The 26836-nt window shown below is 51.0% G+C and overlaps 1 protein-coding gene across 6 annotated transcripts in view; it reads left to right on the top strand.

Moving 5' to 3' along the window:
• Positions 1-26836, top strand: part of C8H1orf210 (chromosome 8 C1orf210 homolog) — a 358767-nt gene that overhangs the window by 325007 nt on the left and 6924 nt on the right. For 5 of the 6 annotated variants that reach the window (XM_075320441.1, XM_075320444.1, XM_075320442.1 and 2 more), the window contains 2 exons: positions 11732-11814; positions 12222-12690. In XM_075320441.1, coding sequence (XP_075176556.1) covers positions 11732-11814; positions 12222-12690 — 552 coding nt within the window. Of the gene's footprint in view, positions 1-6288; positions 6356-11731; positions 11815-12221; positions 12691-26836 lie in introns of those variants that run through there. The other variant, XM_075320445.1, reaches the window with a different exon arrangement.

Here is a 26836-nt window from a genome sequence, read left to right as displayed (position 1 = left end):
CACTAGGGGCTTATCGAGTAGAGTAACAGGCAACTGGTACTTGTCCACCGTGGCCTGCTGGATGAAATTGCCTGCTGCTCCAGAGTCGAGGTATGCCTCAGCCGTGAAGCGCGTCTCTCCCGCTGACACTTGCACGGTCCACATAACCGGGTCTGAGAGAGTCCCAGCACCTAGGGTGGCCTCTCCTACCAACCCTAGGCTTTGGAGTTTCCCGGCCTTTCCGGACAGGAGCGTAGGAGATGTGTGCCCTCTCCGCAGTAAAAGCAGAGACCCTTGGCGAGCCGCTCTGCTCGACGTTGTTCAGACCGCCGTACTCGGTCAATCTGCATGGGCTCGTGGACGGGAATCCCAGCTGTTGATGACTGAGGTACGGAGGGCTTCCGTGGAGGAGAGGAATGCCGTACCGGACGTCTCTCACGAGATAGCTCTTTGGAGCGCTCCTGAAAACGAATGTCCACTCGAGTTGCTAGGGCAATCAGGGCATCTAGGGTGGAGGGCACGTCACGACCCGCCAACTCGTCTTTGATGCGACTCGAGAGTCCTTCCCAGAAGGCGGCTGTTAGGGCCTCATTATTCCACCCGAGTTCTGAAGCCAAAGTGCGGAAACGGATGGCATATTGGCCTACCGTCAGTGTTCCTTGACGTAAGCGGAGAAGGGATGAAGCAGACGCAGAGGCGCGTCCCGGCTCGTCGAAGGTGCTGCGAAAGGCCTGCAGGAACTCTTGAAGGTCCTTGGTCATAGGGTCCTCCTTCTCCCACAAGGGATTCATCCACGCCAGTGCCTCGCCCTCTAGGTGAGACATGATGAAGGCGACCTTGGCTTGGTCGGAGGCAAACAAATGTGGCAGCTGCGTGAAATGAAGGGAGCATTGGTTTATGAAGCCCCTGCAGGTCTTGGGATCTCCGGCATAACGAGGTGGTGAAGCCAAACGGAGTCGGGAAGCATCCGAAGAGGCTGCCACGGGTGCGGGAGCCGTGGATTGACTAGTGGAGGCCCGGAATGTTGAAGGCGTAACTGCCGCTTGTAACATGTACAGGCGGGTGTCCACGGAAGTCATAAAGTTCAACATGCGGGTCTGGACTTCACGCTGGCGTTGGAGTTCCTCTTGCAAGGCCGCTAGTGCTGCAGCGGGATCCATGGCCTGATCTTACTGTCAGGGCCAGGCGGTCGGGCAGACCCAGGAGGTGGATCCACTGGTCCGAACTCTAAGATGGTGGTAAGGAGTCCGGTAGCTGAAGCACTATGGGCAGCAGAACAGTCCGTGCAAGTGAGTGTAACGGAGAAGTCCCTGGGACCACGGAGTCACAGATGGTAGTCCGGGTGACGTAGCTCAGGTTCGGAAGCCGGGATGAGGTCAGGCGGGGTCCGGAACCTTTGGAGCGAGATGACGGGTCACCGCAGGGATCCGAGATGGTACGGACTGTCAGATGGCAGACGGACAGCGTGCGGGGTTCGGGATTCAGCAGGACCGGATGCCGAGGCAGGATCAGCTCTAGAAGAGAGATACGTGAGTATGGCAAGGAGACACAAGGAGACCTGACTCCTAGCTTGGAAAACACGAAGATCAGGCCCCGCCCCCTTGGACAATAAACCCTTATATACCCTGTACCTGTTTAGCTTCATTTCCTGTTAATGGACGCTGGCCCTTTAAGAAAGGGTCAGTGACCGCGCGCGCGCCCTAATGCGCATGCGCGCCGCCCGGGTGCCAGAAGCCAGGGAAGGAAGCTGAGGGGAGGACGCAGGGGAGCCGGCCAGGGCCTGGGAAGCCGTCAGACGCCGGGATCGGAGGCCAGGGAACCTGGGAAGGACGGGCACCGGAGGCTGGAGAGCGGGGAGCGTGGCAGGTGAGCCGGGGAGCGGGGCTGAGGACCCGGGGAGCGGAGCAGAGGACCCGGGGAGGGGAGCCGAGGACCCGGGGAGCGTGACACTATCAACACGATCAGCCAACTTTTATCTGACATTTACAGTTCCTTGACCCACAAGAAGACCCCGGCACATGATTGGAGGGAGCCCGGTTACTTTGGGATCCAAGCTTTTTCAGTGACAGCTCCGTGTATAGCTGGTGACCGCCAGCACTTGCACATTTTAGGCCATTTGTTGGCACTTACGGCTGGTAATTATGGTTCATAGTGATTGGCACAATAGGGTATTGGATGAAACTTAAATATATACTGTATCCGCCATGGGGACATTTGGACCTTGCCCCTTATATCTGCTATGGGGGAGGATGGGGGCTCCTCTCCATACAGCCCCCACACCCTTGATCCGACTATTAGTAAGCAGTTAGACTAAATCCAGCCTTGTTAATTGTCAGGACCAGGGGGGCGCTGGGTCAGGGGGTAGAGGGACAAATGCCCCCCGGGCTGTTGCCCCAGCAGTTGTGCAGGGCCGGCTGTTTCTTCTTCAGCGCTCTGTGTGATGGCCATCACTTTAGCAGACATGGCCGTGTACAGTGCACTGTGTGGCGGTGTCTGCTGGGTCGGCACATAAGCAAAATTAAAGGGGCAGTGTTGACCCGACCACATCACTATTAGCAGATACGGGTGCACAGTCCCCTGTGAACAGTCATGTCTACTATAATAATGGCTGTCGCGCAAAGTGATGAACAATAGGAGCTGTACAACAGACAAGCCGGGGGAGGCGAGCATCCACTCCTGGGCCGGTCTCGGTTGCGACCTCTGCGAGCACGGTGGTTATGCCTCTGTACACAAGTAATGTATTGCCACTATAAAGGCCCAGAATACAGAGGCCATATACTGCTGGATACCTCGCTGTGCCTCTGATTTCTTTCTGAGAGAAGGGTTAATCACTAGGACCAAACTCCATATAGCTGCCCTGTTTTCTACACTGCGCTACTGCTCTGATGGTGATATATAAAGGGTCTGTGCCCGCACCTGGCAAACCTGGCCAAGTTCTTGGGCCCACAGTGCCTGGGGGCTTACCCTTTGCAGTATCCGTTGCTCCTATACAGCAGATGTCTATACTTCATGTATGGATCAGGCTCATGAGCTGTGTATACAGCTGGCATCCGAGCCCAACCGCATAGAGGTTAACCCCTTAGATGCTATTGCCAATTGCACCAGTGGCATTTAAGAGGTTGGAACTGAGAGATGATGATAACCATCTCACACCATGATAGCAACGGTGGAGGCCTACTGAATCCTACAGTATCCACCATGTTAATACACCTGTGACCGGGCTTCATTGGAAATGGATAATTTTACAATACACCGCACTATTACAGCTTTCCAGTGTATGGTACAGGTGATCACAGGTTTACATGCCCTAGGGAGAGGCAAAAAAAATGTAATAAGTATTTTAAAAAAAACTTCATATCACTGCCCCTTTTCCATAACATATAATCTAACATGTAAAAAATAACATATTTGGTATCATGGAGTGTCCATATAAACAAAATATAATATGATGAGCGCAAAGAGAGAAAAAATTGAAAAGGCAGAAGCGCTGTTTTTTGGTCACTTCAACTCTCAAGAAATTATAATAATAATAATATTAATAAAAAACAAAGTCGTATGGACCCCAAAAATTGTAATGATAAAAATTACAGCTCGTACCGCAAAGAACCCTATAAACGAAAATAAAAAAAGTTATAGCTCCTAGAAAGGAAGGAGGAGAACTAGAAAGCCAAGAGAAGCCCACTGGAGAGTAATGGATGGTCCTGATGGATCCTATGGTTCCTCGGCCTTTGCATGCACCGCTCCATCGTCTTCCTCATAATTAGTAACCCTTTTTGAGGTTACATGAAATCCTCCCGCACAATGTTACCCGGCGTCTCAGGATTTCTTTTTATAGGCTTTCAGCGGAAACTGCAAACTTCTAAAAACAGGAAACACTATTGACTCCATGGATGGAGGCTCCGAGGCTCGGCTGCAGTGAAGAGTACATGAAATGCGTGAGCTGGAAGAGAACATGAAAGGGAGGAAAGCGCAAGGGGACGGTCTATGGGAACATTATGTGACTCATTATTAGGCACCAGGATGGAGAACCCACCCGGGGAGAATACTATAACAATGGCCGAACAGTCTTACTTACATCCAGACCCCCCAGACCTAATACTTCTCACAGCTGAGGATTTGCTACAATTGTATCTAGTCTCATGTACTGAATTCTGCTCCAGACTGAAACATTTGCGGCTACATTCACACCTGCATTGTTTTAAATCAGTCAGGTCCATCATTGCGTCGCAACAACGGATCCGTTAATTTTTACATGTAAACTGACGCAACAGATGTGTTATTTCACAGGATTCCTTTCACAGGAATCCTGTGAAAAAACTGATCCGTCGTGTCCGTTACATCCGCTGTGCGTCCGTTTTTTGATGGATCCGTCGTGATCCATTTGTGTTTGGAACAGCGCAATGGGTGTGCCAAACATGCTGGGCATGCTCAATAGAGTATGACAGAATCCAGTGTGACGCCATGGCCGGGCCAGGTAGTCACAGATAGGGCCCCGCATTACACCCTTCCCACACAGGTAACACACAGCCAACCATTTAAACCTAAGTCACCCCCTCAGGGCTTGATGGACAGACCAGGGGGGCGGAACCAGGCGGTTGGAAGATGCCTACCGAGGAGTCTAGACAGCCTGGGGCAGGAAAGTAAGGAGTTCAGTAGTAGAGTTCAAGGAGAGTGGAGGTCAAGCCTGTGACAGGGCCTGAGGCAAACTGACAGGTGCCAGGGTTGGAGCCCTGGTGCCTTTGGCTAAGAGGCAGACGGTGGTCTCCGTCTCCAGGAGCCGGGAAGACGGCTCGGTGGAACCGAGGTGGACGGGGACAGGGTAGTGGCCCGCCGGTACCGACCTGGGGAACCGACCCGGAAACCGGAGCACAAAGGGGGGTACTCAGACCCTGAAACTAGGCCCAGAAGCTACTGGAACTAGTTCATTAACTGATTGCGGCCAGGACTCTAGGTACTGTCCCACCCAAAGTCCCGACTGAAGACAACAGCCCAACAAGGGGGATAAAAAAGGCCACCGCCACAGCTCAGAGATCCCACGGGCCAGCGTCTGCGGGCAAAGGGCTCCTTAGGCCACATCCAGCCGGGAGCGGACTCCTGGAGTTGCAAGCACAGGCAGTCCACCGTTCTAAACAGGTGCAGGAGAAAGACAGAGACCACCAACCGGGTGGGGTACCAGAACGCAGCCGGCTGCGGGCACCGACCACCATCACCTTGGTTTACCAGAGACTCATGTGTTTACTAATAGTGAGTAGATCAGCACCCTGCGGTCACCCATCTCCCTGCGCCGCCACTCCCGCCAACGGTCCCAGGGCCACCATCCCTGCCCACAGAGAGGTTAACAACTTGCTGCACAACTTCTCCCCTGGGTGCCCCGTAACTGCAGCGGTGGTGTCCAATATCACCACACACCGTGGGTGGTGTCACGAACTCCGTACGGCTTAGCCCATACATTTACGTCCTACATCCACCAACCCATCACTCACCCTTTTCATTTGAAGTGACCGTGAGGCCCCCGGGTCCGGAGACCCTCGAGCCACCCACAGAAGGTCCGGATCCGAGCAGCGTCGGCTGCTGAGAGCGGGGTGGTACTCCAGCACCATAGACAGCCATTATAGCTCTTGACGGATGGCGACGGAATCCTGCGCACTGCGTTTTTTTGCCGCTCCAAAAAACTTTACATTCTGCATTCTTTACGGCCGGCAGTCAGTCGTTCCATGACTGATCCGCTGCACGGCGGATGCAACGCAAGCCCATCAGTCGCAATCCGTCCTTAATACAAGTCTATGGGGAAAAAACGGAATCCTGCAAAATATTTTGCAGGATACCATAATTCCTCAACAACGGAAGTGTGAAAGTAGCCTTACCTGCACAGATACATTGTAATAATTACTCAGGATCATCTAGAATGGTCACAATTGTAACAAACAAGTTTAATCTTTGACTGTGAAGAGCAATGTTCCCATTCACTGACAGTAAGCAGAAATCTTGAAAACGGTGGAAAAAAGGCAGTTTTTTCTATGTAATCCTTCAGCTCCACTGACACGAGACTGGACGACTTCTTTATTATCTGCTTTACTGCAGCCTCCTGACTCTACACCCTTCACCTTATCTGGTGTTTGTGCCCTGGACTTGGCATTCACGCAGCGCCATGTCATACATATTATGCCATCCAAGTGCAGCTTTAGGATGGTACAAAGCTCCTGCAGATCTGTTGTCTTTCTTCAGGACAGGTTATTCTTTAACCAGCGCTGCCACCTTTGGACCTCTCCCTGCTGACAGTCCCCACCCCTCCTTCAGGAAGAGGAATGTGAGTGGAAGGTGGTGCAGGGTGGCACGCTGCAGGGACATGGTGCACACCTGAGAGCCGCACATAGAGGTGAGGGGGCAGGAAGGGGCACAGGTGAGGGGACACCTCTCCGCAGCTGCTCGGGGAATGTGACTGGAGCAGCTGGATCCCTGGGGTCTGTATATGTGTTATATCTTATCCCTATAGCTGACAGCAGTTATAACCTGCCCAGGCCAAGGAACTAATGCACTAGCAGGATGCAGCAAGACCCCCAATAAGGTGGAGGCATCACAGGTGCAAAAGAAGCAAATCACTCACACACTTACAATCGATGGAGGGGGCGATTACTGAATGATAAAATTGCACACAAGTGGCTTGTATAGGGCGCCGTTCACACATGTAGGTGCACAGTATCTGGCTAGCAGCCTATTAGTTACACCCATACTATTCGACACATACTGAATATGTAAAAAAAAAAATCAGACCAATTTTCATCCAGAAAAGTGGGGCGAGTGAAATGTGTTTGGTATTCCGTATGTCATGTGAGTGTGCGATTTTTATTTTTTTTTCTCATCTAGCAACCATATAGAATGCGGGGGTTTTTTCTACCATCATTTACAGGACCATCTACAGTGTTCTATGCTACAGAATGGTAATGTATCCATAAAAAACGGAGATATGACCCTTGTGCCTTGCATTCTATTTTTTTCTTTGCACCCATAGACTTGCATTGGCAGTCTCATCCAATATACGCAATTAGATGCAATTATGGACACTGAAAATACATCTTGGTATTGACTATAATGGATTTTATTGACTGCAGGACTGGAGGCCACTGACTCATTTAATTATACGTATATTGTTACAGAACAGCACGGCACATAAGATTCTATTATTGCTCAGTGAGTTGTTATGTGCGGATCAGAGTATTCTACTGTGCCGCCCCTGCAGCGGTCGAACCGCTCGGATCTGGGGGTTGCTGCTGTGGCTCGAGGGTCTCCGGACCCAGGGGCTCGCAGCCACTCGAATGTAAAGGGGGTATTTACAGGGGATAAGAGTTCGTGACGCCACCCATGGTTCGCGGTAAGGGGAATACCGCCGCTGCCGATGGGAGTACCCAGGGGAGATGGAACGGGGCAGCCAGATGACGTTCCCTCCACAAGTAGGGGAGGCCCCGGGTCTCTGGATGGTGGGATGCTGGAGTAGGGGAGCGCAGCGCCGATTAGAAGCAGGGGAGGACCATGTACTCACTCAGGCAGTGTTGATAATAATGCAATTGCAAAGCAGACTCTAACAAGGTAAACCAAGTCTCTGGGTGCCGCTGCCCTCTTGGGGGAGCCCGTCTGGGTATCCGTCCTCTATAGTACTGCCAGGTGGTCCGGAGCCTGCCTCCATGCACAAATTAGAGGTGTTCTGGTAGCCCGTTGGTGTAAAGCTGTCCGGGCCCCGCTCCCTACTTGTTGGTAGTGGAGCTGCACTCTCAAGGGCTCACACCTGGAATTTCTGTGGGCTGCATGGGTTGGAAAGCCCTATCACCCTCGTTGCGCTAGTGCCCCTGATCTCTGAGCTTCTTGGGGACAGTCCATAAAGTCACTATCCTCCGCAGGTTAATTGCCGAGTTGCCTGAAGCTACTCCCCGACCTAGGGTCCAGTAACCCGCCGTACTTTCGGTCCCGGACCGCTTATTAGACTCGAGCTGCTGACCGTCCTCCAAGACCAGGTCTGGGCACCCAGCCTCAATACCCTGCGACCAGGTGTCCGACTCCTCCGGGCCAAGACCACCGTCTGTGACCCAACCTCTGACTCCCAGGGAGCCACACACTCCCCTAGCTCCTCACTACACGAGGGATAACACTACTCTATCCTACTTCCCTCCCACCAGTCTGCCTGACCCCTAGGTGGGCAGCCCTATTCCAGCTCAGCAGCCCACTGGTGTGTCTGACAGGGTGTGGTGTGAGGTGTGGTTGGGATTTGGATGCGGATGGAGGCAGTGCTGCAGGTTGGGAACCCAGAACCATGGGTGGTTGAGCCCTGCACGGAAGAATAGAAAGTGCAGTACCCTGTGACGCCCTGACTTGTCCAGGGGCGTCACACTACGATGAGATGATGATGGATGATTCTTTGGAGGGAGTTAGTCTTAAATTCTTCCTGTTTGGGTTGAAGAGGTTAATTCACATTATAAAAAAATAATTCAGTCTTGAACCTTTGCCCTGTGTCCTGAGATGCCAGGGTCCGGACCCAGCCCTGCTCCTATCTGGATGAATGAAGACCAGTCAGGGGTTAATCCGGAGCTGACGGATGATAACACACAGAAAAACTAAACTGTATCTGTTTTGCATTGTTTGTCAGTTTGCTTCTATAGAGCTCTGCTTTTGGCAGATTTTGAAAACCTAAACAGAATTTCCGCAACTAATTGTTTCAATTGTATCTGTCCTAGATAATTCTATCCAGTCTGTACTCCTTGCTGATATTTGTTACCTGCACTGATACATTGTAATAAACTATCACAAGAGGGAGATTTGCAATAGATGAACTTAGCTGACAGCAAGCAGAGGTCTTGAATATCGTGTGAAATTAAAGCAAAAAGTATATTATAAAGTGGCAGAGCTTTTTGTTATACAGTGATTCCATGGTCACTGTCATTTCAACCAACTGCTGTATAATGTCCTCGATGCAACTGCTAAGTGTTTTATGTCACCATTCTGTTGGATTCACATCTACACTGCTCAGTACTGCTGTATAATGTCCTCCATGCTGCTGCTTCTTAACAAGTCCTAAATATAGACAGGAGAGCAGGAAACACTCATATATGTGTGTAGTGTATATAGAAGACATCATAACAGCTATCAGGGGTGTAACAGTCGTGGTCACAGAAGTCGTGTCTTAGCACAGGGGTGGAGGGCACCCGCCGACCCCAGCATCTGCATCTGCTTCAGCATCATGGGCATCTGAGGACACACATAAAGCTGAAATGCATTGCAGTACAGAGGCCTGTCAGATCCCTGCTCTGCAACACACGACCCTTGACTGGCAGCACATGGTAGCGACATCATGGATTACCATAGCAGGCATCCCGATATCTGCTGCCAGCCACTGCAGCGGCTACAGAGGGGGATGCCGTGCAATGTGGGAGCGGACAAAGGCAAGAGGAATGTTTTAGGGATTTTTTTTATGTGTTAGAGGCAGAATGGGTAACATATTTACCAGGAAGGGGCCCAGGATAAGGACATATATACTAGGATGGGGGACATTATACCAGGATGGAGGCCCAGGTTAAGGCATATATACCAGGATAGAGGACATTATACCAGGAAGGAGACCCAGGTTAAGGCATATATATCAGGATGGGGGAAATTATACCAGGAAGGGGTCCAGGATAAGGACATATATACCAGTATGGGGGACATTATACCAAGATGGGGTCCATGATAAGGCATATATACCAGAATGGGGGACATTAACCAGGAAGGGGCACAGGATAAGGAATATATACACCAAGATGGAGACATTATACCAGGAAGGGGGCCAGGATAAGGCATATATACTAGGATGGGGGACATTATACAAAGATGGGGTCCAGGATAAGGAATATATACCAGAATGGGGGACATTATACCAGGAAGGGGCCCAGGATAAGGAATATATACCAAGATGGGAGACATTATACCAGGAAGGGGCCCAGGATAAGGCATATATACCAGAATGGGGGACATTATACCAGGAAGGGGCCCAGGATAAGGCATATATACCAGGATGGGGGACATTATACCAAGATGGGGTCCAGGATAAGGCATATATACCAGGATGGGGGACATTATACCAGGAAGGGGCCCAGGATAAGGAATATATACCAAGATGGGAGACATTATACCAGGAAGGGGCCCAGGATAAGGCATATATACCAGAATGGGGGACATTATACCAGGAAGGGGCCCAGGATAAGGCATATATACCAGGATGGGGGACATTATACCAAGATGGGGTCCAGGATAAGGAATATACATATACCAGAATGGGGGACATTATACCAGGAAGGGGCCCAGGATAAGGAATATATATACCAGAATGGGGGACATTATACCAGGAAGGGTCCCAAGATAAGGTACATTAGTACAGGATGGGGGACATCACTACATAATGGTGGGAGGGAAACACATGTCTTTATAGAATTTAGAACACTACAAGAACACATCCTTGGCAAAATTAGAGTTGGTGTAACTTCTCCACCCAGAAACGCAGAAACTGGTGATAAAGGATAGAAATAAGATTATGGCCAGAAATAGTCTTATTCCTCAGTTATATGTAAAGTGATTTTCTAACTAATTATCTAATCCACAAGAGTATGTGCACATGTTAAGAATTTGTAACAAATTTTTTTTGCAGCAGAGACAGGAGAGTGTTGGCAGGAAAATCGCTGTGTAAAATATGTGCATTTTAGACACGTTTTTTCTTGCTCTATTCCATTTGAATGGGTATAAAACAGTGCAAAAATACTGCAGGAATTGACATGTTTCATATTTAAAAAAAAAAACCAACAACATTTTAATGGTTCAAATCCAGGCATATATACCAGAATGGGGGACATTATACCAGGAAGGGGCTCAGGATAAGGAATATATACCAAGATGGGAGACATTATACCAGGAAGGGGCCCAGGATAAGGCATATATACCAGAATGGGGGACATTATACCAGGAAGGGTCCCAAGATAAGGTACATTAGTACAGGATGGGGGACATCACTACATAATGGTGGGAGGGCAACACATGTCTTTATAGAATTTAGAACACTACAAGAACCCATCCTTGGCAAAACTAGAGTTGGTGTAACTTCTCCACCCAGAAACGCAGAAACTGGTGATAAAGGATAGAAATAAGATTATGGCCAGAAATAGTCTTATTCCTCAGTTATATGTAAAGTGATTTTCTAACTAATTATCCAATCCACAAGAGTATGTGCACATGTTAAGAATTTGTAGCAGATTTTTTTTTTGCAGCAGAGACAGGAGAGTGTTGGCAGGAAAATCGCTGTGTAAAATATGTGCATTTTAGACACGTTTTTTCTTGCTCTTTTCCATTTGAATGGGTATAAAACAGTGCAAAAATACTGCAGGAATTGACATGTTTCATATTTAAAAAAAAAACCAACAACATTTTAATGGTTCAAATCCACAAGGAAAAAATAAGCAGAGGTCAGAAATCTAATCTACTTTGCTGGCACTGTAAAACGCTGTGTTTTTTGTCTGTGGCATAAACACGTGGCAAAAAAAATCCTAAAAAACTGTTATTTCAGCCTATTATCACCTGGAAAACTAATAAATGTAAGATCCCACCGCTCCAGCTTTATCACCTCTGCAGCGAATGCCTTGAAATAGACACTTTCATCTTCCTATGAATGAAACCCTTCACATAAAGCAATTACAATGTAACAATAAATACAATATTTGTATTGTCTTCTCATTGACAGCTTGTATCAGCATGAGGCTCGCCCTGTGCCTCTCATCGCTCCTCCTGGCAGCGTCTGCACACCCCTGTACACTGAGCGCTCAGGTAAGACACTATACTTATTAATGAAAGGAAGGGGATAAAAGTCATTACAAAAAGTCCTGGATCTCCAAAGATCCCAAACACTGATCTATAGGTGGGGTCCAATACAACAGATGGTGAATAGTATACAAGCTGCACCCGTGGGTGATGGCTTTTATCTCCCATCCTTTATTAGCACACGGCAATGCACGTCTAACAACTGACTACTTTGTAGAAGTCATATATAAAGATTTGCTGAAGTTAGAACATATATAATATCTGATATAGATAAAAGTTTCAAACTGATATAATCTAGAAACCGTACTGTAACACAAATAAATAAAGGGCACAAACCAAAATGATGGGTCGACATGGAGATGGGTGGGGAAGTGGGAAAGCAAACTAATCTGTTCTGTGTCGACTTTCTATAGGGCCGTGCAGACTGCAGCCACAAAGGACTCACTAACGTCCCCTTCACCCTCCCCCATAATCTCCAATACCTGGACCTATCCTCAAACTCCATCCATCACTTGAAACCATTTCCTCTAAAGTTTTCAGAACTTCTTTTTCTTAACTTGTCCGGGAATCCCCTACACCTCATCCCAGCAGGAGCTTTCAAGACTTTGCCTCACCTCCAAGCCCTGGACCTGAGCAGCTGTGAGATCTCCAGACTACACTCCGATGCTTTTAAAGGACTGCACCGTCTTCGGACACTGATCTTGAGAAATAATACTTTCCAAGACATTGATCTATGGAATCTTAAGGCATTGTCTAGGCTGGATGTGAGGGGAACCACCTTGTTGTCATCACCCAGGATTGGGGTCTTGATGGACCAGATAGCCAGGCACAGATTCTGCGACTGCTCCTCCAAGAGAAGACTTCACAAAACCCACGATCGAGGTATTGGGAAGAGTTTATTATTATTATTATTATATATTTATAGAACACCATTGATTCCATGGTGCTGTGCATGAGCAGGGGTTACATACAGAATATACATACAAGTTACTATAGATAAACTTGTACAGAGGAAAGAGGACCCTGCCCTTGCAAGCTTACATTCTATAGGATATTGGGGAGGAGACAGTAGGTCGGCAGGGGGTGAGGTTTGCTGCAGCACCGATGTCGAGGTGGCAGTAGGGTCATTGAAGACCGTAAGCTTTCTTGAAGAGATGGGTTTTCAAGTTCCGGTTGAAGCTTGCGAATGTAGCAGATGATTAGACGAGTTTGGGCACAGAATTCTAGAGGACATGGCATACCCGGGAGAAGTCTCGTGGAGGCGGTTGGATGAGGATCGGATAATTGTGGAGTAGTGGAGGAGATCTTGGGAGGACCAGAGATTACGTGTTGGAGTATACCGGGAAATTAGTTTGGAGATATATGGAGGGGATAGATTATGAACAGCTTTGTAGATAATCGTTAGTAGTTTCAATTGAATATGCTGGGGAATTGGGAGCCAATGAAGGTATTTTTTAGAGAGGAGAAGCAGAGGAGTATTGAGAAGAGAGGTGGATCAGTGGATGGGCTAGAGAGGTGCGAGAGTATAATCAGTGAGGCCACAGAGAAGGATGTTGCAGTAGTCAAAACGGGAGATGATGAGGGCATGCACTAGCATTTTTGCAGATTGGGAGTTGAGGAAACAACAGTTTCTAGAAATATTTGGAGGCGACTGGAGGTGGTGAGAGCTTGGATGTGCGATTTGAAGGACAGGGCAGAATTGAGGGTTTCTCCGAGGTGACAGATTTTGGGTACTGAGGAGAGTGTGATGTTATTTACTGTAATAGATAGATCAGGTAGGGAATGTAGGTGTGATGTAGGAAAAGATGTTTAGTTCAGTTTTTTCCACATCGAGCTTTAGGAAGTGAGAGGAGAAATAGGATATGGCCGATAGACACTCAGAGATTCTGGACAGCAGAGATGTGACATCTGGGCCAGAGAGGTAGATCTGAGTGTTATCAGCATATAGGTGGTACTGGAAGCCATGGGACTTTGTGAGTTGTCCTAGGCCAAAGGTATAGATGGAGAAGAGCAGGGGTCCCAGGACAAAGAATTGAGGGACTCCGACAGAGAGATGGCGGGATGACACTAAAAGTGCGGTTGGAAAGGTATAAAGAGATCCAGGAGAGGACAAGGTCTGAGGTCTGTGACACCAAGGGAACATAGGATCTGTAGTGGGAGGGAGAGGTTGACAGAGTTGAAGGCAGAGGAGTATGGAGAAGTGACTGTTAGCTTTGGAAGTAAGCCATTATTAATTTTGGTCAGGGCAGTTTCGGTAGAGAGGTGGGGACGGAAGCCGGATTGTAGGTTGTCGAAAGTGCGTTAGGCTGCGTGCCCATAATCAGGGTTCACAGCATTATGGATGCAGCATGTTTTTGCTGCGTCCAAAATACTGTGTTGCACAGAGGATCGATTTATAGAAATTCCATGCCCACTGGGCTTGTTTTTCCTGCAGCGTAAACAGACATGTGGTGCAGCTTCCTGAGCCGCAGCATGTCAATTTATTGCTGCGGAGCCGCGAGTGTTCTCCACAGGGAGAACAGAGAGAAAGACCACAGCTGTCTGAACCCTGATTGTGGGCACCGGCAGCTGCAGAGGCAGTGTGTGCTAATGGTGTGCACGTATGCTTAGATGAGAGGTGGGGGACAGGTCAGCATGGACGTGCTGTTCGAGTTCAGAGTATGTTATGGGTATGTGGTCAATGTTGGTTGGCGTTAGTAGAAGGTTCACTGTAGACGTGTTATATTTTTGATATTGTTATAATGAAGCGATGGCCGAGAGGACCACCGCAGTGCAGAGTAGGTTACAGTACACAAGACGAGGTGCGAACAACAAGGGTGTATTTATTAACAGGCGGGGAAAGATGTGGAGAAGGCAGGTTCAGGCACGGGGTATACAGTGGCAAAACGTGATTTAACAACACTTTTGTATTCTCTAGCTGGTCCGCTCAATAGCACGGTGCTCCAACTATTACAGGTTCAAGAAACACAAAAACAGTCAGGTACAATGCTACTCTGCACGTAACCTCTCTGGCCTCTGCTAAACGGGCCACACGGATGCCGTGTTCTACCTACTGAAGCCTACTTTAGCCCCTAGTATGTGCACAATATTCAACTCACAGTGATGCTGGGGACGTGGATCCAGTCCCGGGGGCCCCCAACAACAGTCTCATCTGAAGGTGCGCACGTCTCCTGGGCCGGGTTAAGGAGATCAAAATCTTCTTCTTGCTTCAGATTCCTCGCTTGTTCCCTGTTATCTGCAAGTCTCTCTCTCGATTCAGAAGAAAAACGCCAATCCTCCGAGACACACCGGCTGTGTGTTCCTTCACACGCTTCTAAAAGCAAAACAGAAACTCACTTCTCTTCTTACACTCGAGCTGTCCATTAGCACACTTTCTGCAGGGGGAGCTGAACATTCCATTACCCCTCAACACGGGGAGGGTTCTGTCTCTTAAAGTGGCAGCGTGTTTCTTATTGTCCATAGCAGTAGCACCCCCCAATATGCCTCCCCACTTAATGATGGTCGTCCTCGGCCATCACAGCTTCGAGCCCACTGTGTTTTGAAGGAAGGTCCAAACCTGTAGAGGAGACAACAATGGCAGTACAGCAGACCTAGTACATTGTTCAACATATCGGATTGGTGGAACCCCTGCAGTAGACCTCTGAGATCTTCTAAGATCTTGACTATCAGGCCCGGCTTGACTAGCTTCCGGCGGAACACTTGCTGTGGGAGCTGCAGTGGAATCTTGGCTGGTCTCTTCTTCCCGTGGCGGTAGTGGCTCATCCATGGGATCTCCGTTTCCGGAAGGCTGAGGATCCCCCGCTGCATCGGGGGCTGTCCACCAGTCATCATCGACTTCACACACAGATGACGTATGTTCAGGGAGTGGGGCAGAGACTGCAGGAGATCTTGGCGTAGAAAGAGCTGCAGACCGGCATGGTCGCAACATATTTCTGTGTAGTACTCTAGGGCCGGACGCTCCATTCTCAATTTGCACCTTGTAGACCGGGCCGTCAGCCTACACCCGTTCGATTACTCTGTAGGGTTGAACTTCCCATCTTTCATTCAGTTTACCCTTGGGGCGTTTCTCTCTGACTAACACTCGATCTCCAGGTTGAAGCGGTATCTCTTGAATCGGTTTAGGGCTCATATGTTCTTTCTTCTGTAGCTGTTGACAAGCCAACCGACGTATCGTCTGTAATCGTTGTCGATGTTCTTTCACCCACGAAGTGACAGTTCGTTCCATGAAATCCTCTGGCTGCTCCAAATTCAGCTCGATGATTTCTCGCCCAACTCTTCCAAACAGCAGTAGATATGGGGTGTAACCTGTAGTGGAGTGAACTCGGTTATTGTAGGCCCAGACCAGTTCTGCCAGGTATTCCGGCCAACATGCCTTCTTATCTTCCTCTAATGTTCTCAGCATTTGAAGTAGAGTTCGGTTGAAGCGTTCACATGCTCCATTGCCTTGGGGATGGTAAGGTGTAGTCCGAGATCGCTCGATGTCATACATACGACATAATTCCTCCATCACCTTGCCTTCAAAACATGCACCTTGATCGGAGTGGATCCGCTTCGGGCATCCATACACCCGGATGAAGTCTTGGCAGATGGCCCGTGCCGCCGACTCAGCAGTCTGATCTCTAGTCGGGGTGACTACAGCGAACTTGGAGAAATGGTCGGTCTTAACCAAACAGTATTGTAGTCCCCGAGTGGAGTGTCCCACGAGGAGATAATCAATCATCAACAGTTCTAGCGGTTCTTTGGTCTGTATGGTCTGAACGGGTGCCCTTTGTTCGGTGCTTTTAACGAGGTCGCATACTCGACATTGCCGGCAAACCTCTTCCACCACAGACTCCAACCTGGGGCAGTACACGTACTGCTGTAACCATTGGTAGGTCTTTGCAGGTCCAAAGTGAGCGCCAAACTCGTGAGCTTCCTTAGCTACCTCTTGAGCCATTTTTCCGGGGATGACCACCTGCCATCTTGCTTCTATATCTTTTGGCTGTTGTCTCTTACGATATAACACTGATCCTCGAACTTCCAGTCTATCCCACTGGAACACTCTTCATCTCGGCGTCCAGGTTAGCCCTTTCTTGTTTGTCTGGCTTCTGCTTCTCAGTTACCCAGTGTTTCATCTGTTGCAGCCCTTCGTCTGCATCTTGATCACGTCCCCATTCTTCATTGGTTCTCCCCAGGGACCGGGGCAGTGTGCAAGCCTGCCTACTCAACTGGGACGCAACCACCGAGGGTCCAAACTTGCTAAAGTCTGGCGTTTCTTCCTCCTCTAATCGTTCATCGAGATCCCCCACTGGGGTCTCCACCGTCACTCTTGACAGCCCATCCGCATTTGCGTTTTCGGTAGCAGGGCGATAACAGATGGTAAAGTCAAACTTTGCAAGGCGAGCCACCCACCGTTGTTCCAAGGCTCCCAATTTGGTATTCTCAAGGTGGGCCAGAGGATTATTGTCTGTCCGGACCTGGATCTTGGTTCCTGTCAGAAAGCCAGCAAATTTCTCTGTCATGGCCCACACTAGGGCCAGGAGCTCTAGTCGAAAGGAGCTGTAATTGTGGGGGGTTTTTTCGCTGTCCCGCAGGGACCTACTGGCGTAGCCAATGACTCTCTCATGTCCATTTTGCATCTGAGACAATACGGCACCGAGTCCATGAAGGCTACCATCTGTGTACAGCAGGAATGGTCGGTCGAAGTCCGCATAGGCCAGGATCGGGGCTGAAGTAAGGGCATTCTTCAAAGCCTGAAAAGCCTCATCTTGTCTTTGAGCCCAAGAGATGCCCTGGTTCTTCGACACTCCGGCGGTCCCCCTCAGCAGCTCGTTCAAAGGACCCGCCACCTTTGCGAAGTCTTTGACGAATCGGCGGTAATACCCGGCGAGTCCAAGAAATGCCTTGAGTTCCCTCACCGTTCGAGGGACTGGCCACTTCTGAATGGCCGCCACCTTTTCTGCGGAGGGTAGGACTCCATCTTGTGACACTGTGTGGCCCAGGTACTCGATCTCTCTCTTGAAGAGGTGGCATTTTTTGGGCTTCACCTTCAGGTTATGAGCCTGCAGTCTCCCGAGTACCTGTCCAAGCCGGTCAAGGTGTTCTTTGAACGTGGCCGAGAACACGATGATGTCATCCAGATAGATCAGGGTCGCTTCAAAATTTAGGTCTCCCAAGCACTTTTCCATCAGCCGTTGAAACGTGCCCGGAGCATTGGAGAGTCCGAAGGGCATCCGGTTAAACTCAAACAATCCCATCGGGAGGATGAATGCGGTCTTGGCTTTGTCTTTTTCCGCCACAGGTACTTGCCAGTACCCGCTTGCTAAATCCAAGGTGGAGAAGTACTTGGCCTTCCCCAAGGCCGTCAAGGATTCTTCGATTCGTGGTAATGGGTAAGAGTCGCGAACGGTACAAGAGTTGAGTTTTCTGTAGTCTACACAGAACCGGATGGTTCCATCCTTTTTCTTGACGAGTACCACCGGGGCCGCCCAAGGGCTCTGGCTGCCCTGCACTATTCCTGAATCCAGCATCTGCTTCAGTAACGTCTTTACCTCTTGGTACATCTTGGGAGGGATCTGGCGGTACCGTTCTCGAATCGGGCGAGCTTCCCCGGTCGGTATCTCATGCATGATGGCTTCAGTGCAGCCGAAATCTTCAGCGTGGCGAGCGAATGCGGCCTGGTTCTCCCACAGCATAGCTTCTACTGCTTGCACACGCTCAGGGCCCAGCGAATTCACATCCACTTCCATCTGATCGAGGATGGCCTTTCCACTCCACTCTGGGGATGGCATCTCTTTGGGCCTCGCAGAGACTGCTAGGGTCCACCCCACACCTTCTATCGGCGATAAGGATATCTCTTTATGACTCATTACCTCGCCTTTATGTACGTACACCAGGGCCAGATCCGTCCCTCGAGGCAAGGTGGCCTCACCGGGGCCCACATTCAAGGCTCTGATAGGGACGCGTCCTTGTTGGACCACAGCTACCGTACGAGCTATCATAACTTCTTGGTCCACTCTTCCGGTTGCTACAGGCTGAACAATCACTTCTATCCCATCGAGATTGCGATAGGTTCCCACTGGGAGGTGTAATATACTTTCTCGGCCGGGAGGCAGGATTATAGGTTCCTTCCCAGGAGCCCTGATGACCCCTACCGTCTGATGAGATGGCACACTCTTCTGCGTCCCACAGACGCGGATCAGCCATTGAAGTGCTTCCTGTGTAGGCTTATGTGTAGTAGCTTGCTTCCAGTATCCGGGTCCCCGTTTGGTGAACATAATCTGATCTAATTCACGTAGGACATTCATCCCCAATATTACAGGTACATCTTCGTTGATGGGCTCGGGGACTAGTAGGATCCCTTTTTTCCCCACTTCTTGCCCACAGATTCGAACATTCATCCACACAACTCCTGTGACCGGGATCGGTTGTTGATTAGCAGCAATCACCCGGATACGGGTCTCTTTCTCTGGCCTGGCCAGTGTCTGGAAATGTTGATTGAAATATGCTTCTGGCATCGTCGTCACTTGTGACCCAGTATCTTTCAAGCAATTCACTGGGACACTCTCGAATTCAGCACGTAGGATGGGACAACCAGCGATCAAATGTTCGTTATGATATGGAGCGGCCTCCCTTCTCGCCTCCCCCGCAGAGTGCCGCACTACTGCGGGGGTTGGTAGTTTAACGATGGCTTCCGTTGGCTTTGAGTGTTATTCCGGCACCCACTGGCAATATGCCCCCGACCTCCACATCCCCAGCAGTGGATGTCTTCTCCTCGCTGGGGAATACCTCGTGCCTCTGGTGGCTGACGAGAGGAAGCCTGCAGCCTCCAGTCCCCCATTGGTAGAGCCGAGGAATTGTTGCGTGAGTGTGAAGCCCCAGAGGTGTTGTGTCGGTGCATTACCTTCAGGGACTCCACTCGGCTGGATCCTGTCACAGGTAGGAGATCTTCTTCTAGGATTGTCGTGACGCCACTCTCAGAATTGCGGTCAGTGGGGACCGCCACTGCAGGTTAAGGGATGCCTGGGGCTGATGGTGGGTGCAGTCAGTTGTAATAGCCTCCTGAGAGTGAGGCAAGCCCCAGGGCCCTGTGTAAGTGTGTGGAACCACAAGGCGCAGAATAACTCCACACAAGCAGAAGGTCTTTCAGGGGTTTTACTCACTTTAGATGGCAGGGTGAGTAACCCGGGCGTAGCTGGGATGAACCAGGCTGGAACCAGGTATCCTTCAGGCTGACTGTTGATGGTGACTACCGACTCGCCTTCCTTAGCCCTTGGTGGTTTGGGGTAACCCCGACTTTTAGTCCCTATGGGGGTCACCCAGGGAAGTTGCTGGTGCCTCTCTCCCCTTCGTTTGGTTGCCGTTTGCTTGTCGCCTGGACCAGATCACTCCAGCTGCTTGCCTCCTGTGAACTATGGGCCCTAACTGTGGCTACGTGGCTGCGGCTTTTGGGTGTTGTGGTGTGGGCTTTGAGGGCCCCACACCGGCAGGTTTAGCAAGGAAAGGTGGATCTATCCCCGCTCCGGGATCTGCCGCCCGTTTGGGCCTGGTACTCCCTAGCAGTCTCCTTACTTCCCACTCCGTGCTCTCTCTTTAGCTGAAGATGGATTTCGGGTAGCACTCCTAGGTGACCGTTCTCCCCCGTCGGTAGCCACTGCGCGGGCGCTGTTAGACTGCAACAGCCCCAGGGGTCTGCTCCTCTCTGAGCTCCCTGGACTCTGCACTAAACCGGCTCACTCGTGGGACCTTCACTGCTGCTCCTGTCTGAGCTTCACTTCCATGCTCCTCACTCCTCCACACTCTGCTGCAAACTGTTTACTCCTCCTTCTCTTTTCCCCTTGTGCCTGCCTACGCCACCTAGCAACCAGGCTCTCTACCACACCCCTTGAGTGGAGATGGAGGCTTTTGGCCCCCTCCACTATTCCAGTGGAGGTGAAGGCTTTTCCCCCCCCTGGGATCCCCAGGGGTCCTCTCAAAGGTACATGTGTGAGACCTGATCACTATGCGCCTGTGTAGTCACACCTCGGTCAGCCTTCTGGATTACCTGTATTGTACTGTCCCCAGCATGGGTGCAGTACTCAGTGGTGCCTGACCAGGTCAGGGGCGCCACATTCCCCCTTAGTTATCACCAGCACGTCCTCGGGCTGCAAGACAACATTTTAAAATGCATAAAACATTAAAACATGGTAAAACATTTAAAACCACCAGGTACCATACATCACCACCCTCCACCCACAAGTCCGTTAACCCACCCAAAACCCTTTCACGTTGGCCGCGCCTTCAGCCACTTCTGGCAGGATGTAGAGGCGGCTTTCATGGGCTGGTGGTTTCAGGGTATACCTGGCCTGGTGGATCCGCGCCTTCAGCCTCTTCTGGCAGGATGTAGAGGCGGCCTCCACAGTTGGTGCTGACCAGGTACCCTCTTTGTGGTGGAGAGCCAGGCCCCATAAACAGGCATGCTCTCTGGTTGCAGGTGAGCCAAGGCCCCATAATGGACGTGCTCCCTGGTTGCAGACGAGCCAAGCCCCTAAACAGGCTGACTCTGGTGGTGGTGCCTCTGGGGTAACTATGTACACTGCGAGAGTTTGTGGCTATAGCCAGTTCATAGCCTTAAGGTTCATGGGTTTCTCACATTAGTTCATGTGGGCACATGCTTAAACTTATAAACGTTGCAAAAACTTCAAACTTGTCAAACTGGGAACTTCTATGCTTCTTTCTTTACTTTATGTGGATTCCTCCTCACCAGGGCTTGGGCCTGTAGGGCTGCGGCACCTGCTGCTTTCTCGGCCTTTTTTATCGTCCGTGGTGGTCTCATCAGTGGGTTCTTTATCTTTCCTTTCTTCTTCTGTATCTGTTTCTTTTTCTTTAGGACATGGTGTTACATCGAGTGCATACCAGCCTCTTTCTCCTTGATGCATGGTAAACTCCACTGAATCTCCCATCCTTAGGTTTCTTCCAGGATGTCCTCTGGGCAAATGGGCTCTAACGTCTCTTCTGTTGACAAAGATGCCTTCCTTCATACCAGGTGCTACTATGAAGCCGTATCCTGATTTTAGGCTGAAATCTTCTACTACACCTCGACAAAGTGGACCTCTGACCTGGGATTTGGCTCTTCTCAAAAACCGTTTCTCCTCTAAGTCTCTGGCCGTGACTTCATCTTTATTCTCTGGAGACTGCGGTGCAGGGGAAAACTTGGTTCTGCTACGGCGCCGTGTCTTGCGGACTGGATTCTGCGGGGTACAGCTTACAAGCTCCCAGGTGAGGCTTTTGGGCAGATCTTCTTCAGCAGACGGTGCCAGGTCTTCTTCATCCCAGCGGGAATATGGCAACATCTCTGGCTCGGGGTATGAATCCACTGCTGATGGCTCCGGAGTCAGCTCCTCAGCTTTCTGTCCTCCTCTCCCCCTTAGTTCTTCTGAACACTCCTGTCGTGGCAGTGCTGGGGATGGACTTTCATCAGCAGGCCCGGGCGGGGGACTCTTTGGCGTGTTTGCTGCAGGAGTCGCCTTGGGGGGGTGCGGAGGGAGCAGATACCGGTCCACCATCTCCTGTGGGAACTTGGCCTCCAGGTCAGCCTTCAGTCTCCAGTATTCGGGGTCCGCACCTATCAGGGACTTCCTAGCAGGGACTTCCTTGGACTGGGGAGCGGTGTCCGCTCTGGCCTTGCGGGCCGGAGTAAACAGAGGTACCTTCTTGTCTTTGTGGGCCGTGCCTGACATGGCGGCGGCCTGGTCTTGGCGGGCCGCGCCTGGCATGGCGGCGGCCTGGTCTTGGCGGGCCGCGCCTGACATGGCGGCGGCCTGGTCTTGGCGGGCCGCGCCCGACATGGCGGCGGCCTGGATCAGCGTCGCTGTCGCAGCTGGAGTCTTATCGGGCATCGCTACTGTGGCCGGTTCTTGGCGGGCCGGGCGTTGCTGCCGCGGTCTGGGCTTGGCGGGCCGGGCCTAGCATGGCGGCGGCCTGGGTCAGCGTCACACCTGCGGCGTGGATAAGGGTCGCGGCGGCAGCCGGATCTTTGCGGGCCGGACTGGGCGTTGCTGCGGCCTGCTTCAGCGTCGCCGCGCCGGACGCCTCTTCAGGGACCGCGGGCGTGGCAGCAGGGGTCGGGGCACTCGCGCTGGCAGGGGCAACACTGGACTCACCCATCGGTGGTATCAGCAGGGTCTGAGTCGTCGCCGCTCGGTCTGGCACTCGTCGCGTGGCTCTCCCCTCGTAGGCCTGAACCGCTGCAGCCATCTCCAGAAGCTCCATGCGTTCCTCTCTGATCTGCTCTACGACCCGGGTCTCCAGTCGGTCGCAGAACTGGGCAAGTTCCCGATACCACCAGGCAGCGGAGCCTGGCTCTGGGTTTCTGCGTTCAGACGCCATTTCCTCTGCGCCGTCTTCTGCACGATTTCCCAGCAGCGGACTCGTCGCTGCCTCCAGTAGCAGGCTCTTCAGTTTCTGCTCTGCCTCTTCCAGCAGCAGGCTTCTGGCTCCCTTTCTGTCCCGACGTCTCTGAACGCCTCCGCTCTCTTCACTTGCGAGGTCAGGACTCTGCAGGGGATCTCTGGGTAGCCACACCTCTTCGTGGGCGGTAACTTCTCCCAGCGCGGGCTGCTGTTGTTTTTCAGCGCGCTTTTCATGGTGGCAATATGGCGGCGCTTCCAATTTTTCAAGCGGACCGCCCAGGCACATGGTCACCTGTCTGAACAGGTCTAGTCCTTATCCTGTTCGTGACGCCAGATGTGAAGCCCCAGAGGTGTTGTGTCGGTGCATTACCTTCAGGGACTCCACTCGGCTGGATCCTGTCACAGGTAGGAGATCTTCTTCTAGGATTGTCGTGACGCCACTCTCAGAATTGCGGTCAGTGGGGACCGCCACTGCAGGTTAAGGGATGCCTGGGGCTGATGGTGGGTGCAGTCAGTTGTAATAGCCTCCTGAGAGTGAGGCAAGCCCCAGGGCCCTGTGTAAGTGTGTGGAACCACAAGGCGCAGAATAACTCCACACAAGCAGAAGGTCTTTCAGGGGTTTTACTCACTTTAGATGGCAGGGTGAGTAACCCGGGCGTAGCTGGGATGAACCAGGCTGGAACCAGGTATCCTTCAGGCTGACTGTTGATGGTGACTACCGACTCGCCTTCCTTAGCCCTTGGTGGTTTGGGGTAACCCCGACTTTTAGTCCCTATGGGGGTCACCCAGGGAAGTTGCTGGTGCCTCTCTCCCCTTCGTTTGGTTGCCGTTTGCTTGTCGCCTGGACCAGATCACTCCAGCTGCTTGCCTCCTGTGAACTATGGGCCCTAACTGTGGCTACGTGGCTGCGGCTTTTGGGTGTTGTGGTGTGGGCTTTGAGGGCCCCACACCGGCAGGTTTAGCAAGGAAAGGTGGATCTATCCCCGCTCCGGGATCTGCCGCCCGTTTGGGCCTGGTACTCCCTAGCAGTCTCCTTACTTCCCACTCCGTGCTCTCTCTTTAGCTGAAGATGGATTTCGGGTAGCACTCCTAGGTGACCGTTCTCCCCCGTCGGTAGCCACTGCGCGGGCGCTGTTAGACTGCAACAGCCCCAGGGGTCTGCTCCTCTCTGAGCTCCCTGGACTCTGCACTAAACCGGCTCACTCGTGGGACCTTCACTGCTGCTCCTGTCTGAGCTTCACTTCCATGCTCCTCACTCCTCCACACTCTGCTGCAAACTGTTTACTCCTCCTTCTCTTTTCCCCTTGTGCCTGCCTACGCCACCTAGCAACCAGGCTCTCTACCACACCCCTTGAGTGGAGATGGAGGCTTTTGGCCCCCTCCACTATTCCAGTGGAGGTGAAGGCTTTTCCCCCTCCTGGGATCCCCAGGGGTCCTCTCAAAGGTACATGTGTGAGACCTGATCACTATGCGCCTGTGTAGTCACACCTCGGTCAGCCTTCTGGATTACCTGTATTGTACTGTCCCCAGCATGGGTGCAGTACTCAGTGGTGCCTGACCAGGTCAGGGGCGCCACATGAGTATGATGGGCCAGGTTGGAAGGAGGAGGATGCAGCTGGGTAGGGATGTTCACCAGACAAGTCCCTCATTCTTTGCTCCATCTGGGTCAGCTTCTCCTGTACGTTGAGAACGGATTTCTGTAAATCTTGCACCACCTGGACCAGTCCCACCTGGCAGTTTGGGTCCACTCTGGAGGTGGCGGTTTGGACGTGCACCACTCCAGATGCGTAACTTTCTTCTTTACTTCGGGCTACTGCTTCTGCTAGGATTTGACGAAAAGTAAGAGCCGGATTCGCTCGGACCCGTTCTGCCAGGGCTTGCCGCAAGGATACGCTATGCAATCCCAGAATAAACTGTTACCGGAGTATCCGGTCGGTAGAGCCTATGCCGCCGAGTCCATCTGACTCCTTTCTCTGGACCTCCGCTAACACTTCTTGTAGTGCTGTTGCATACTGAGAGATCCCTTCTTCTTCCCGCTGCAGCCTCGAAAAAAATTTGGCGCGAAGATGTCCCGCGCTAGCAGTCTCGCCATAGATCTCTTCCAAGAATCCAACTAACTCTTTCATTGTACTACGGGTGGGTTCTGGTTGTAGACAGACGTTTCTACGGGCTTCTCCCTCTAGGGCAGTCAAAGCGATGTCCACCTCAAGCTCTGGGCCGATGTTATACACTTTCAGGGTGCTCTGCAGCCGGGACACCCAGTCGCACAGTGCCATGTTATTGCCATCGAATTTTGGTAGCACACTAAATATGGTGCCCATTGGAAGTGTCCTTGCAAGGGTTCCACCATTGCCCACAGCACCCACATTAACATTAGCATCCCCGCTGTTGCTGTCTGCTGCCTCCATCTTGGTGACCGTACCCTGCTCGTAGCGCCACTTGAAGCGATGGCCGAGAGGACCACCGCAGTGCAGAGTAAGTTACAGTACACAAGACGAGGTGCGAACAACAAGGGTGTACTTATTAACAGGCGGGGAAAGATGTGGAGAAGGCAGCTTCAGGCACGGGGTATACAGTTGCAAAACGGGATTTAACAACACTTTTGTATTCTCTAGCTGGTCCGCTCAATAGCACGGTGCTCCAACCATTACAGGTTCAAGAAACACAAAAACAGTCAGGTACAATGCTACTCTGCACGTAACCTCTCTGGCCTCTGCTAAACGGGCCACACGGATGCCGTGTTCTACCTACTGAAGCCTACTTCAGCCCCTAGTATGTGCACAATATTCAACTCACAGTGATGCTGGGGATCCAGTCCCGGGGGCCCCCAACAACAGTCTCATCCGGAGGTGCGCACTTCTCCTGGGCCGGGGTAAAGAGATCAAAATCTTCTTTTTGCTTCAGATTCCTCGCTTGTTCCCTGTTATCTGCAAGTCTCTCTCTCGATTCAGAAGAAAAACTCCAATCCTCCGAGACGCACCGGCTGTGTGTTCCTTCACACGCTTCTAAAAGCAAAACAGAAACTCACTTCTCTTCTTACACTCGGGCTGTCCATTAGCACACTTTCTGCAGGGGGAGCAGAACATTCCATTACCCCTCAACACGGGGAGGTTTCTGTCTCTTAAAGTGGCAGCGTGTTTCTTATTGTCCATAGCAGTAGCACCCCCCAATAATAATATCATATATCGATATAAATTCAATGTTTGAAAAATCAGTTCTTCCCAATACTCCATTGCAAAATATGTTAGAAGAGTTAGCTGTCAATGTGTAGTAATCAGTTATTATGCAAATTAATGTGTACAACTATGCATATAAGCTGCCCAGTTGTGGAGTTCAGAACCTATTTATCTGCACTATAATGAGAATAGGTGTCTCACTGCCACCATACAATGGTAATGTCTCCCTATTGTGCCCCTGTACAGTAGTACTAGCCTCCTGTTTTTGCGCCCCCATACAGTAGTATTGTGTGTCTGGCACTGCACCCACACAGTATCCCCAAAGGTGCAAAATATGACGGCTAATCCAGTCCATAGTTAGCTCATGCTGATATCCGTGTAAAGTGATTGGAGCATGGACTGAGAGTTGTCAGTGGCTTTATTGACACGAGCGTCAGAGCCCTATAGACATAGTTGAAAATGTGACATTCGGGTTGGGAGAGC

Source organism: Anomaloglossus baeobatrachus, chromosome 8 (genome assembly GCF_048569485.1).
Source record: "Anomaloglossus baeobatrachus isolate aAnoBae1 chromosome 8, aAnoBae1.hap1, whole genome shotgun sequence".
In the NCBI taxonomy this organism is placed as follows: domain Eukaryota; kingdom Metazoa; phylum Chordata; class Amphibia; order Anura; family Aromobatidae; genus Anomaloglossus; species Anomaloglossus baeobatrachus.
This window is presented reverse-complemented; position numbering and strand designations above follow the sequence as displayed.